The sequence below is a fragment of the Sturnira hondurensis genome, unplaced genomic scaffold, assembly GCF_014824575.4.
Source record: "Sturnira hondurensis isolate 20B ecotype Veracruz unplaced genomic scaffold, ASM1482457v3 Scaffold0024822, whole genome shotgun sequence".
NCBI lineage: Eukaryota > Metazoa > Chordata > Mammalia > Chiroptera > Phyllostomidae > Sturnira > Sturnira hondurensis.
The window spans coordinates 241,776-256,220 of NW_028097453.1; the positions used below are offsets into that span (position 1 = coordinate 241,776).

The window sequence follows — 14,445 nt, forward strand, 5'->3', positions numbered from 1 at the left end:
TAGCCTCTGCTCTGAATACAGGAGACTCTCAGAAGGGGCAGCCACTGACCCGTAGCCCTGCCTTTGTGCCTCGAAGGCCTCTTCCCTGTTCTGGGTGCCCTTGTGAGCTCGCGTTTGAGATGGCCACAAAAGCAAGTCAGAGCGACAGTGTGGCACAGACATCTGCAGGGCCACACAGGTCCCACCAGCCCCAGCCTCTGCTTCCCACTGGAAAAGAGCCTGGGTGGGCAGAACCCCAGCATCAGAAACAGGGCCCTAGAGCAGACACTGTGGGCATTGTTCCCCTGGTGCCCAGGGCCCTGTGGCACTGGGCCTGCTCCTGTCTGGGGCCTCAGCGGGCAGTGTGGCCAGACTGTCACTCAGTTGCTGTGTAAGTGACTGGGGGAGGCGGGAAGGGAGATCGAGTGCCTCTAATGAGAAGCATTTCCCAGTGCTGGGCTGAGACCCAAAGCCTGGACCGAATGGCCTGCTGTCTAGGGGCCTCCATGCTGGGACCCAGACCTAGGGCTTCTCTGAGTGGCCTCACTGGGGCAGGGAGGAGCCTTAGCAAAGGCCAGCGGCTCTCAAGTTGGGATTCCAGGAGAAGCCATTTCCCCTTTCTTCCCTGACCAGAGCTCTAGCCTGGCCCTGGGGAAGCATGGGGCCTAGACTGTGGCCTGAGGTCACCTCTGGAGCGAGGCTGGGGGCTGCGCCTTAGTGGGGAGATGCCTGGAGTGTGGAGGAAAGGGGTGGGAGGGTGGCTAATGGGAAGCAGGTGGAAGGGTTGCCCAGGGCCCCACCACGGGGCAGGCCGGCCGGGATGGCTCAGTCAGTGGGAGAGCCCGGCAGCGCGCAGATAATCCCAGGGAACAGGCTCCGGGATGCCCATTCATATTCATTATGTGTGAAGCGGGCGGTTGTAAAGTTAGCTTTCCCTTCATTTAGCTGTCACTGGGCAGAAAAATATGAGCTGTGGGTAGATGCCCCTGGATGGGAGCCAGTAGCCTGCCGGTGCCCTCCCCCTCGGGCCCCGCCCGCCCCTGCCTGCCCCTCCCGCTCTGGTCCTAGCAGTCTCTGGCTCAGCTTTCTTATCGGTCTCTTCCCTGCTTCTGCTTCCTTTGCTATGTCCTTCTTCCCTCTCCATCTTTTTCCAGGCCAAGCTGGAGCCCTGCCCCTTCTCTGGCACCAGCACAGCGCCCGGTGTGGGCATGCAGGCACCATTTGTAGAACAAACTGCTCTTCCTGCATCTCCGACGTGGGGGGTGGGGGTGGGCAGGAAGTCCAGGACTCCGCTGTCCTCTCACAGGGGTGGGAAGGCACTTCTGGTGCAGCGGTCTTAACCCCGCATCACCGACAAGCTGGGCGGCTCTCCCTCCCTCCCTCCCGGACTCTTCCCTTCCTACGGATGGGGCTCAGCTGCAGCTCAGCCAGCAGCAGCACTGCCTGGAGAGAAGTGTCCAGGAGCCAGGCTGTGTCAGGATGGGAAGAGGAGGACACAGGTTTCCTCTGGGGCACAATGAGCCCAGTCACAGTGACTGTCCTGGAGCGAAGGCGCATCTGATGGGGGCCTTTCCTCTTCTGAGAATAAGCCCAGTGCTGGTGCCTGCCGGGCTTACCCGGTGCCTGGGGTGGCGGGGCAGCCTTGGAGGCTGAGATCGGAGTTATACATGGGGTGGTATTCTATTCGCTTGGGAGGGTGGGAGGCGGAGACTGCTGCTCCCTTGCCTCCCGGCGGGCTGCGGAGATAAGGCAGAGAGTGGGGATGAAGGATAGGATGGGCGAACTCTGAAACCGCAGGAAGGAGTCCTGGCTTTCGTCTCTGCCCACGGCTCAGACACTCTCTAGGGGCTTCTGGGGGCAGGAGTCTGCCCCGCCCCCATGGCTCTGGGAGCTCAGAGCCCTCAGTGGGCTCCCTGGGCTCCCGCTCCATTGCCTTCCGTTGTCAGTTAAGCCACAACTTACCTGCGCTGTCTCACTGCCCTTCCCACCTCAAATTCCCTCAGGAGCCCAGCCGCCCCAGAGCTGGGCTCTTCTCCCTGCCTTCCACACCAGCCAAAGTGCCCCTGGGCAGGTAACAGGGCCAGGCAGGGCATGCACCAGCCTTGGGGGCTCTGCTGCAGGCCCACCCTTCCCTGGCCCCAGGGGTCCCTGCAGCCCCCCAGAGGGCCTGGCCATCCTGAGCACAGAGCAGCCTGAGAGCAAACCCCGCAGATCCACAACTGCCAGGTCTTGAGTGCTGCCACCTTTATTATTATGCTGGGCAGCACACTTTTTTTTTCTTTTTTACAAAATCATTTTTACAAAAGGCGGGGGGAGGTTGGGATCTTAGGGGCTCAAAGGCTGGGAATCTGTTTTCTTACCAACACCCAGTGAGTATACCAAGAGAGTCCAGGGTTCCTATGGTATACCGCTGGCCTGGTCCCATGGAGGAGAATCTAAATACTTGGTGGTTTCTGGTAGAATTCCTGACCCCTCCCTCGAGGGGTGGAGAGGACTCCACAGCATAGTGGGGCGGGGGAGACGCACAGGGGAGCAGTAAGGGGAGGCCTGGCACCTTTGACCTCCAGCTTCAGGTCCTGATGAGCGCCAGACGCTCAGTGCATGCCCTCTGGTGGTGGGAGGAGGGAGTGAGGCCCCTGCAGGGGAACATCCAGAGGTTCTGGTTTCCCCTGAGTCACAAGAACACCTCCCAGCTCAACCTGTGTCCTCCTCCCATTCTCCTGCATCGCAAGTGAGGAGCCCACGAAGCCGTGTCAGCCAGAAGGATAACAGTGGGCTTCGGATGAGGTTGGAAGGAAGCAGGGTGGTATCTCCAACCCAGTGTGTGGTGGGAAGAGAAGCCCCCTTTCCTCTTGGGCAGCCTTGCCTTGTTCTAAGAGCAAAGTCTCGGCAGGAGGTGAGGGTCCCAGCTGCTCCGCCCGCCTCTGGGAACCATCTGGGGCGGGAGGCAGACGTGCGTCCTCTCTGGCATCCAGTCCAGGGTGGGGTGGGAACAGCCAGGAGCTGGAAGGGGCGGCAGCTGAGTCCGTCCACACATCTCATCACGTGGTCCAGTTCAGCAGGCTGGGTGGCTCCTTGGGCTTCACCCTGAGCGAGACGAGGCTGGGAGACTTGTAGTCAGCGTCCGGGGAGGGCTCAAAGCTGTGGTCCCCCAGGGCAGGGGAAAAGCTGTGGAGGGGGTAGATGCCGGGGTGGGCTCCGGGGGAGGCCGGCACCCCCATGAAGCCAGCCACATTCCCGTGTGAGTGGGAGTACGGAGACATGCACGGCGATGGGATGCCCTCCGGAGACACGAGGCAGGGCCCTGCTGGGCTCCCGGACCCTGGGCTGGGCCACAGGGCGCTCTGCAGCTGAGAAGAGAGACAAAGCAGGCCCATGAATCGGTAGCCCCAGGGGCTGCCTCCCCAACTCGGGGCTCACTTTGCCCTTAGGGCTCCTGACACTTTCCTGAGAGGCCTCTACTCCACCCAGGTCTAGAATCTGCCCCCATCCTGCCCTCAATGCTCACAGGAGGCCTGTCTTGCAGCTTCTCGGAATTTCCCCCAGAATCCCTCTGTGCCAACTGCCCTGCAGGCATCACTGGGGAGATGGCTGAGGGCTCACTGGGCAGAGGAGGAAGTGATTTACCCACAGTTTGCCGCACAGGACCCAGTGCCACTCCCGGTCTCCCCAGGGCCAGAGCTTACACTCTTGCTGGCTACCCCTGGGATGTGGTCAAGACCTGATGGGGGGAGGGGTGCCTGGGGCATGGAGGGGTCTCACCTGGGGGTGGCTGTCAGTTCGGGGCAGCACGGAGATGTCATAGGCAGATGTGAAGGGGTTCCGCCCCTCCTGGACCTTCCCATAACGCTCCCGCTTCCGCCACTTGGCTCGGCGGTTCTGGAACCAGACCTGGGGGCAGAGGGTGAGGGGTGACAGAGTGCAGGGGGCTGGGGAGAGAGCTGATGCTCGTGGCACATAGGGTGGGGAGCTGGCTCCCCGCTGGGGGATCTTGAGTGGCAGCAACTTGTAAATCCACATGGTTTTCAGAGCCAGGGGAGCCTGGGAGATCCCCCCCCCAAGTCTCCAGGCTGAGTCACTTTGGTTCTCCAGCCTGCCCAAGTCTGATAAGGGTGTCATGGTGCTCTGTGGCCTGGGGTTCTGAGGTGCTGGCACACATATATTAGGGCTCTAGCCACCAGCCTCCTCTCCTTTTCTAGTCCCCCCACCTCCTGGCATCCGAGGACTGTTAAAGATATTTCTGTTCAGGCCCTGGTCCTGCTTAAAGCCCCCTGGCTTCCTGGGGAGCTCAGCCCAGAGCCCCGCTCTTGCACCAGGCCCTGCCCGCTCCTCAGCCTCCTCCTCTGCCAGGCTGCCAAGCTCGGGACTGCCCAGCTGCCTCTGGCCCGGCTGGCCTTTGAAACACTCTGCCCCATTGCTCATCCCTGCCTCTGCCAGGTTGTCCCTGCCTGCGCTGCCCACGCTGCCCACGCTCACCCTCCCTGAGCCCGTGCATCTGAGCTGGGCACCGTCCACCATCCCTCCATGAGTCTCAGACCACACCCTGTTGCCGCTGTCCGTGTTGGGAGCTCGTCTCTGCCCTTCGTCTGCAAGCTCCTGGCAGCCAGGGTGGCATGTGGTGTCCTGTGTGTCTCTGTGATGAATCTCTCCTTGGGCACGTGCCCAAGGACAGCTACATGTATGTGTATCAGCGTTCGCACTTTCATTTCATGAACTTACGTGTCGGCCTGTAGACTAGACATTGGCAGTGTTAAAACAGAACCAAACCTAAACCATTGCCCTGCTTCCTCAGGATCTAGCTGGGGCTGCATTAGAAGCAGCCCTGTGTGTGTGAGCGTGCACGCATGCCCACCGCGGCCCCTCACACTCCTCCACAGTCATCCTACCCAGGCAGGCAGGTCAGGCCCTGAGTTCGGGAGCTGGGCACACCCTTCCCCCTAACCCTGGGTTGCAGAGACCCCACTGCGGGCTGGGACAAACCTAGAGGAAGGGTGCCCCACCTGCCTGGCTCCTGTCCACTACGGCCTTCCTTTCCTGACTCCCTCCCCCACAGGCCTACGAGGTCACCTGTGGCCAGTGAGGCTGACCACTTGCCTGGGACTTCTTCCCTCTCACCACCTGCTCTCTCTGGATCCCCTCCAGAGCACCTGTGTGTGCTCTGGACCTTTGCTATATATTGTCCCATATGTGGCCTCATTATCCTCTGCACAGCAGGGCCTGTGGGTGGCTGTCACACTCCTGTTGGAGACGGAATTCCTGCTATGCAGCCTCCATCACTGGGACGCTTCTGCACTGGGTCTGGGGCCTTGTGGCTCTGCCTACACCCCTGCATGGCTGGGAGGCCAAGGGGAGGACCGGGGCCCATGTCCAGGGCAGTCCCCTAGGGGTAGCTGGTCAGACCGCAGCCCAGCGGCTCGCAGAGGCCTTTAGAGATGGGATGCTCTGGCCTTCTGCAATGTATGTCATCTGGGGTTGGTCTCCTCACTCTGATGGCTGTAGGTCCTGGTGAGCGCTGGTGGGCAGTCCCAGACACCCATTTTGAAGGGGACATGGGAGCAAGAGGACTCGGCAGAGACGGGGACACAGCCCAGGTCCTCTGGTATTACATGGAGTCCAGCTGTAGGACCCGCGCCGCTGGCCGCAGCTGGCCTGACGGTCCCCACAGTCTGCCAGAGCCTCCCGGTCCCAGTGCCGCCACAGACTCGGGAGGAGCCCTACTTGGGGAGTGACAACCAGGTCTCCTGCCCGGAGGCCATCCCCTCGCCATCCCCCAGAAGCCCACACCGTCACCTCTGCCCAGGGAGCCTGTGGTATGGCACGAAAGGGCAGCAACCACCACCTTCCCCTTGGGTCAGACCTTTCCTGAAGCTGCCCAGCCCCAACCCCTGCTGGCCACCTTCAAGTTCTTCCTCTCCTCCAGAATGGCTTACACAGGGCCTTCCTTTCTCCCTCTCCCCTGTTCCCAGCACCTGTCAATCTGCCACCTGCACCCCCACAGCTGGGCCCCACCCTTTGTGAAGCTGGCCACAGCCCATCCAGAAGCCTGGGGCCACATCCCTGTTGGAAGAGTTTGCTAGGTGGGGCAGGGCCCCTGACCAGGGTCTGAGTGTCGGTGGGACTGGAGGTCACAGGCGCAGGATGGCTTTGAGTACCACTGAACCCGAGAACCCCCAGTGGGGCCCCTCCCATTCTGGGCAGCCACCTCTGGAGCAGCCCCAATAGGTACCTACCCGTTTCTCTGCTTCCAGAACACTGCCTGGCTGCACTCCTCAAAGCTACTCCATAAGCAGGCAGCCCCATCCTCCTCTCCTAGGCTGGGAGACTGAGACAGTCATGGGCAGGCCCCACGTCACCTGGTCAGTGAGCACCCGGTGGAGACGGTACTGCCACATGGGTCTCTGACCCCCGGAGGCCATAGGCCCCACATGCAGGCCTAAGCCTCCACTTGGGCTGCCAGCCTGTGACCCCAGCAGAACTGGGTGCAGAGGGCGAGCCCAGGAGGGGCAGGCTGGGCGCAGGCACCAGGAATGGCGGCACTGTGCCGAGCCCTCAGGTGGCCTGGCCCGCCCCTGGGTGGTCGAGGCAGCCAAGGGCCCAGGGTGCCCTCACCTGTACTCGGGCCTCCGTGAGGTCCGTGCGCAGCGCCAGCTGCTCCCGGGCGTACACGTCAGGGTAGTGGGTTTTCTGGAAGACCTTCTCCAGCTCCTCCAGCTGGAAGGTGCTGAAGGTCGTGCGGTTCCGGCGCTTCTTGCTCTTGTTCTTGCCCAACTCCATGGAGTCAGGGAGTCCCGGGGACAGAGGGACTCGCAGGCTGGCCAGGCAAGGGCCCGGGGAGCCTTGCATGGTAGAGGGCCCGTCTCTGGGGCCCCCGAGGCGGTCCAAGGGCAGCTGGGGGAAGCTGGCGGCTTTGGAGGCCTTCTCCTCCGCTGCAATGGAAACACAGAAAGGAGGATGGAAACCGAACCAGGGGTTTTGTGGGTGGAATGGAGGGAGGGGAAGACTGTTGACGCTTCAGTCCCCGCCTCCCCCTTCCCTTCTCACTCCTCCCTCCCCAGACACCCTCCATGGAGCCTGGCATTGGGAGGCCTTCCTGCGGAGTCTCCAGCTGGGGAGGGGGCCCCGGGGAGCCATGCTGTCTGTGTTCTGGGCGGGTCTGCCGGGGCCGAGGGAGGTCCATTTCGGGGAAGCACTCTGTGGGGGTGCGTCCCACGGGGTGTGGCGGTGCCAGGATGGCGCCACAGCACGGCCTAGCGCCTGGGCGGGCAGAGGGAGTTGAGGACGGGGCAGCTGATATGTCCCTGCCCCTGCCAGAAAGGACCTCCTTGTCCCCGTCGCTGCGGGCCTTGGTTCCCACGTCCTTGTGCCCACCACACAGATGACAACAGGGTCACTCACACAGCCTGGCTGGCTCGGCTGCACCACGTTCCCTGGGCCCCACATCTCAGGGCTAAGTGCAGTCCCCCTGCTCTGGGGTATAAAGGGCAAGATGGGGCAAAGAAGCTTCCAGAGGGATTGTCTCATTCCTCCCACAACTGTGATGTCTGGGCAAGGGCTGAAGCTCCAGCAAGAGAGAGAAGCAGGAGCTAAGCCGTGCTCAGAGAAGGAGGGTCGGCTGGCCGGTGTGGGGACAGGGCTCAGCCCCCAACCCCAGCATTGTCCCCCCCTCCTCTAGAGCTGCAGACAAGCAGGGGGACCTGTCTGCAGACTGGGAATAGCCCCCAGGACCCCCACTCCAGGGGCCTAGCCCTGCACTCCGGAAGCTGGCGACGTCCTACCCCAACTGCCACACTCTCTCCCTCTGGCAAGGACCCCCCACAGCCTGACCATGAAATCTCCACGCAACAGTCTGCTGGGATGACAGAAGAGACGCCACCAAGACGCCCCACTGACTCACAGGCCCCCTTCCCTAGCCCCAGGCCGGCCCCCAGGAGGCCCAGTAGGCTGGCACCAGACCGCAGCTCCTTCCGGGACTTGGTGTCAGGATGGCTGCGGAGGAGAGGCCGGGGCTGGAGGGTGGACTCTGGGTCCAACAAGCCCCCATCTGGGCTGTGGAGGACAGGTGGTGCAGGTGTCCCTCGGAAGGGGGTGGGCAGGGACCTCACAGGGCCACCCAGGCAGTGAAGTATGCTCCCTGCTGTGTGTCCTGGTGGCCTGGGAAAGTCAGGTCACCCTGGCCCCGGCTGCGCACAAATAACAGGCCAGGGGCCAGTTTGCCTTCACAGCAGGTGAAGCTCAGATTGCAGAGAAAATTGCCAGCCACCACCTCCTGCCCTGCTTGCACTCTGGGCCACACAGGCTTCTTGTGGTTGTTCTGGGGGTAGGAGCTTAGGAAGAAGGACCCCTGGAAGGTGAGGTGAAGCAAACCGTTGGGAATGATCAGGAGATTGGGAGACCAAAAGGGGACACCCCACGCCTAGCAGGCCTGAGACGTGGAGAAGTCAGAGGGAGGTCCCTGGACTCTGGGGGTGGAGGGTGAGTGGGGCTCATGGGTGGGGGCCAGGGGAGTGCTGACATCGCTGCAGAGCCCCCCAAATCTCTGGGTCTTGCTGTTCTGCCTCCTGGGCCCTCAGTATCTGTTCCAAAGGGATCTGCCCAGCGGAAGTGGCCAGATCTGGGGCCTTAGGACTTGTCTTCCTGACCAGCAGCCCCCCAGGATCAGGGCTGAAGGTGCACTGGGACTTCTCAGGATAGCTGCCCCCAGAAGGGCCAAGCCTTGGGTGGCCTTGGGTGGCCCCCCACACCTGCCCATTCTACAGTCCTCTCAGGGACCCGGAAACTTCTCCCTCCTCGCCGTTGCCCCAGACCTTCCCCAGCTGCCTGGAGGACTGTGGGGGGAGGGCAGCCTTCCCCTTCTTGGGGGGATGGGGCGCCCCTCAAAGAAAACCAAGCAGCACTGAGGATGGGTGCCCAGAAAAGAGATGGAGGTGGGAGGTGGAGCCGGTCAGTGGGCCAGCAGTTGGCAGCTAAGCTCCTACGGGGAAGGATGGGCTCTAAGACCCTGGGGGCCATCCAGGTACAGGCTGTGTGTAGGAGGCCCTCGCCCTTGGCGGGGACACGGGGGCCGGGAGGGGGGGGGTGTTAAGGGAGAGTGCTCATGTTGGGGACTCGGAGCCTGGGTAGCAGGGCCTGTGTAAACCGAAGCACCAGGAAAGCCAGGGGCCAGGACGAGGACTTCGGGGCACGGCGCTCATCCCTGGTTCTAATGCTCACAGCACTCCCGCCACCCCTCCTAGCAGCCACAGGGTGCACCCCGCTGGGCCGCCCAACTGGAGCCCCACTGCCCCTCACGATGGCGTCCACGGAGTCCGCAGGACCAACCACCCAGCTTTGAGCTTTCGCCCCAACTTGATCTGCGCCCGAGCTGCCTCTGGATCGACCCTCAGCGCTTGTGGCGGCTGGGGCTCCCACAGCTCTGGCACCCGAAGCCAGCGCGAACCAAGCACAGCATGTGGGGCCCCAGGGGGGCCTGGTGCTCACCCTGGGGTTTCCCAGCCTTGGCCTATCAAGGTCTCTGGGCCACACTGGAAGAAGAGTTGTCTTCGGACACATTAAATACACAAACACCAACAAAAATTGATGAGTCAAAAAAGGGTTTTAGGTAAATTTACAATTTTGTGGTAGGCCACATTCATAGGCATCCTGGGCAGAGTGTGACCCGCTGGCCAGGGGTTGGACGTCCCTAGCCCTAGAGGTCTCTGCCTGGGCTGATGAGCTGGAACTCTCCTCAGGCCACGGTCTGCCCCGGGGACCGCAGCCCTGAAGGTGACCCCGCTCAGGGCCCGCGAGTCAGCCCACCAGTTCCGAGGTCAGAGGGCCCAGCGAGCGGACAAATTGCAAGGCCCGGCAGAGCAGGAAGGGGACCCACCGGGCACCTCTCCGAGCAGACCCACCGGGCACCTCTCCGGCGCCCTGAGCAGCCACGCGCGGGGGGCAGGAGGGTGGCCGGCACCGACTGGACGCGGCCGGGTCCGGAGCAAGGCTGGGAGCTCCCCGCCAAGAGCGGGAGAGGAGCGGGGTGAGCCAGGCTCCGGGGCCCGCAACTGCCCGGCCGTGGCCGAGATCGCGCCGCAGATGGGCAGCAGCTGCGAGCTCACTGGTCTGAACTGGAAACATTCAAGCCCGTTATTTTAAAAGCCGGGAAACAAGGCGGGTCCCCCTTTCGCCCGCCACATTTCACACGCAGACTGCGCTCCCGGGACCCGGGGCCGTCGCTCCCCAGCAGCTGGGCTCCGCCTCAGGCGCCCGGGCCGCGCGCCCCTCCGCCCGCCGAGTTCCAGCCGGGGCGCGGGGACGCGAGAGCTCTTTCCAGGCTCCTCTCGCACCCACTGCGCCTCCTTTTCGTTTGGCCTGTCCTCTGCTGGGCTCGAATCGTTCGTTTCCTTCTCCCACTTGTTATCGTTTTGCTGTTTTCTGCCCTTTTAGGGTGTCTCCTTCTTCTTTCGTTTTGCCTGCTCCGACTCCCTTCGTCTTCTCCCCGCTCCATGTACCCGCTTCGTTCGATCTCCGCTCGCTTTTTTTTTTCTTGTTCGTTTTTCATCCGCTCCTTCCCGTCCTGTCGAGCTCCCCGACTGCCTCGACTCTCGTCGTCGCCTCTCTCCTCCGATGCTTCGTTCGGTTTCCTTTCCCCTCTTTTCGGTGGTTCACACTCTTTGGTTTTCTTTCCGCGTATTTCGTTGCTGGCCCCCTCGCCCTCGCCGGCTCCTCCGGCCGCTCCGCCCGCCCCAGCGCTCTCCGCCGTTTGCTCGGCGTCGCGCGGGTCCTGGCCCCCCGCGGCCGGCGCGGGGTCCGGCGCGCCTGGCAGGCCCGCAGGGTGGATCCTGTCCTTTGCCGCGCGCCCAGCAAGGCAGGGTACCTGTGCCCGACGGTGCCGCCGGCGCTGCGCGACCGCCGCCTCTGGCTGGGATCAGAGGAGCCAGGCCAACTGCTTCTCATTAAGTCCCAACTGTGGTTTCTATCAGGAGAGCCTCTTTCAAAGGGCACAGACACGAAGCTTCGCGGCCTCGCTCATTTCCTCCGCTGACCCCCACACCCCTCCGCCCTCTCCTGCACATTCCCACTGCCGGCTGGGCAAGGCCGGAGCTGGCCGTCCACTCCGCGGGAGCCCGTGAGGCGCCAGCGGGGCGGAGGCGGGTCAGGCCGATCTCGGAGGGCGCAGCTCTGGGCCTAAGCTGCGGGAGGTGGCAGCGCAGAAGGGGCCGGCGCCCAGTCTCCCACAGATCCACCCGTGCGGTGGGCGCTGGCGGGGCTGCGGAGCCGCCTGCCAGGCCCCAGCGTTCGGGCGCGATCGCGGGAGGTGGCGCGGTCCAACTGCCAGAGCGCACAGGGCACCGGGGCGCCGGGGCGCCGGGGGATTAGGCCCTCCCGGGCTGCTCCAGCAAGGAAGCCAAGGCTGCGAGAAGCGGAGCCGTCGCCGTGCTAACGACGGGAAGCCAGGTTAGTGGGAGAAACAAGAGCGCAGTTATTACTTAGTGAGGGTGGCCCCGGCACTGCGGGACCAGCGGCGGCCACCCCACCAGCGCCTTCCCCGAGGAGGCTGGGCCTGGGGAGGAGAGGCCGGCAGAGGCCAGGCCGCAGCCCTCGGCGGGCCGGCAGAGCCATTCTGTGTCGGAGCCCGGCCTCGGAGATGCCGCTGGAGCTAGACACAAAAAAAGCCGCGCTTCTCTGCTAGTGTCAGGGCCGAGGGCTGAGTGTGGCGCCCGCGCCCTAGGCCGGGTCCAGGTTTCTGGGTGGGTGGCAGTTCCAGCCCCACCCCGGCCAGCACAGCTCTCCTTCCCGGCTCCAGCCGCCTTCGGGCCCGACTGGGCCCGGGCCTTCGCCGCTCCGCCCTTCCTCGACCTCCAGACTCCCATTCCCGCCGCCGAAGGCACGCGTGGCTCTGCCTCCCGCACCATGCTGGCTTTTGCCCCGCCTGGACCACCACGGGTTCCTCTTCCAAGCGAGCCGTGGCCCGGGGCAAGAGGGTCACAAAGTTGAGAAATAGTCGAGCCGGGGAGAGAAGCGGGAAGGCCGGGGCCGGGCAGGGAGGAAAGGGGAGCGGGTCCAGCTGCGCGCTGCACCCCGCGCCGCGCGTTACCTTCCGCGGGGCCCTCGTAGAAGTGGCTGCCGTTGAGCGCCGGGCCGGGCCCCAGGTCCTGCAGGTACTTGGTGGGCGGCTTGGCCGGCTCTGGGAGGTACGGTTCCAGGGGCCCGCAGGCCGGAAAGCGGGTCAGTCGCGGGCCGTGGGGCGGCGCGGGGTGCAGGTGAGGCGCGGCGGCGGCGGTCCCCTGGGCTCCCCGAGGCTCATCCCCAGCGGCCGCATAGAGGTCGGGCCCTGGCCCCACGCCGAAAGGCGGGCAGCGCTCCTGGTCCATGCCGGCTCGGGGCACATAGGCCGCCGGGGCTCCAGGGCTCGCGCTACCCGCGCGGCCTGTGAGCGCCGGCCAAGGGGGAGGGACCTGGGCTCGGGGGGGGGGCGCGGAGCCCCCGGGAGCTGCGTGCGCCGCGGTGGGGGGGGTGCGGGGGGCAGTGGAGGGGGCCGCGCCTCGGCTGGAACCATCCACGTCACGTGCGGCCCCTGCGCGGGTTAACCCCTCGGAGCCCGAGAGCCCCCGGATTCACCCCAGCCTGGGTATCCGAGGCAGTTGGAGGAAAGGGGCAGACCCCTTTGTCTGCCCATCTTCGGAGACCCTTGCTCAGAGCAGCACCGTTGGTCCTGATACCCCGTCTAGAGGCTCTCGCCCCCAGAGGGGGAAGGCAGTCCTCTCCCCAAACCGTATACCGGCCCCCCACAGTAGAACTTGTTAGGCCTGGTCTCCAGACACCAGTCTAGGATGAGGGCAGAGGCAGGTAAGGACTGGGACGTGACCTAACTCCTTGCAGGGGGCTGGGGAAAGGTCGCCTCCAGCAAAACACCTCCCTTGGAGAGCTCGTTTCTCCCTGGGATCAGAGTCACCAGGAGTGTGGTGTGCAAAGGGCTCTAATGTGGGCATGGGGGCTGGGCACTGTCTTCAGCTAGCTGTGGGACCTGGAACCAGCCCCCACCGCCCCTCCCTCCCACCCCTGCATCTAACTGTAGAGGTCAGACCCAGTCAGTCCTCAGCCTCTTTTTAGGTGTTCCTGGTGGGTCTGGAGCGGCCGCAGGGCCTGAGCACCTAGGCTGCCTCTCCGGGGCAACTCGGGCCTGAAGAGAGACCCACAGAGGGAGCCTTTGGAGCAGGTGGTGGAGGTGTGCGGGCTTGGGGTTTGAATGGTAGGCACAGAGTGAATGTGCGGCCGCGGGCAAATGATCTGGAAGTTTGGGGGTTGGGGGGGCTGCCCTGTAGAGGGCTCCTCGGCCCCAGGCCGGCCATGTTGCAGGGGAGGGAGGGTAGCATCGCATCTCCTGGGAGGTGGGGCTCTCCAGCCAAAAGGAAGCACAGAACTAACACAATAGCTTAGCTTAATTTCCCACGAGAGACTCAACCCCCATCCTACCTGGGATTCATGGCGTAAGAAATGCCGGAGGGCCCTGCTCACCTCTGTGGGTTGAGGGGTCCCTCTGTGGAATGAGTCACGCCGTGTCTTATTTTCAGTGTCTCAGGAGACCAGGGAGAAAAGGTGGTGAGTCAAACATCATTTGTATTTCATCTGAATTCTCAATTTTTTTAAAGGAATCCAAGAAGCCTGGTGTGAACACCTCCCTCTTCCGCTGGGGGCTTAGGAGGGGTTTCGGGGCTGTCCTCAACCAGAGTCAGGCCGTAAATCACGGCCAAACAGGAACCAGAAGCCTTGCATCTTGCAAACAGTCATTAAGCCGTTATTAAACATACCGTGACTTCTCTGAAGCCTTATGGGTTTAAACACCAAACTGGAGGCATCATGGCCATTAGGGCCCCTGCTCACTGCCTGTAGATGGGCGTGAGCCGGGAGCACCTGGGGCCTGCTGTTTCCAGCCAAGAGGGAGGCTCAGCTCAGAATTAAGTTCCTCTCTGGCCTCACCAGGGATCCGTTCTCTGGGACCCCGTGGATTCCAGCTCTGGGCAGACAGCGGTGTGATCCCTTCGGACCACGCATAATGTTTTTCCGGGGTTATTGGGGTGCGCTGTGGACATCGTTTTCCCATGTAGGGGGATGTCAGTGTTGGTGCAGGACACCTTCATCTATTGAACGAGGAATCACGTGGCTTCCTGTGTAAGATGCAAGTATGACACAGGAAAAGTGTCCCCACTGACCATTTAAACAAGGCAGCCTAGCCTTAATGCCAAGCGTTTCGCCTCAGGTGATCCACAAAGGCTTTGCTTCCTCATCAGAAACACGGGCAGTGCACACGGGGGTGGGATAGTGAAAAACACTCAGGCTTCGGTGCATGTGATGAGCTGTGTTGACTGAAGAGATTCTTACTATCGTGACTGTAGTCAGAAACAGCAGCCCAGATTTCTGGGTTATGTCACTGAAGTGACGGGAGGCAGCTGACCCCGTCGGAACAGGCCAGGGCTGGGGCTGAGCCAG

At 63.2% G+C, this 14,445-nt stretch overlaps 1 protein-coding gene and 1 long non-coding RNA gene across 3 annotated transcripts in view; one reads left to right on the forward strand and one right to left on the reverse strand.

Moving 5' to 3' along the window:
- Positions 1-2,259: 2,259 nt before the first annotated feature.
- ALX3 (ALX homeobox 3) lies at positions 2,260-12,374 on the reverse strand. Its single transcript, XM_037038903.1, has 4 exons — positions 12,053-12,374; positions 6,589-6,905; positions 3,742-3,870; positions 2,260-3,329 (listed from the first exon to the last, which is right to left on the reverse strand). Exons 1-4 carry the CDS (start codon positions 12,327-12,329, stop codon positions 3,021-3,023), a joined length of 1,032 nt encoding a protein of 343 aa, XP_036894798.1. The 5' UTR covers positions 12,330-12,374; the 3' UTR covers positions 2,260-3,020.
- The window catches only part of LOC118982004 (uncharacterized), a 28,317-nt gene continuing 25,226 nt past the window's right edge, over positions 11,355-14,445 (forward strand). For both annotated transcript variants that reach the window (XR_005065451.1, XR_005065452.1), the window contains exon 1: positions 11,355-11,412. This is a non-coding gene — a long non-coding RNA (uncharacterized LOC118982004). The remainder of the gene's footprint in view (positions 11,413-14,445) is intronic.

Bases quoted from the DNA above. Each gene is read 5' to 3' on its own strand.
- ALX3 (XM_037038903.1), bottom strand. From the start codon at position 12,329: ATGGACCAGGAGCGCTGCCCGCCTTTCGGCGTGGGGCCAGGGCCCGAC. The intron at 6,906-12,052 runs GTAACGCGCGGC...TTTCCATTGCAG, and splicing joins CTACGAGGGCCCCGCGGAAG to CGGAGGAGAAGGCCTCCAAA. The intron at 3,330-3,741 runs GTGAGACCCCTC...CTCTCTTCTCAG, and splicing joins GAACTGACAGCCACCCCCAG to CTGCAGAGCGCCCTGTGGCC.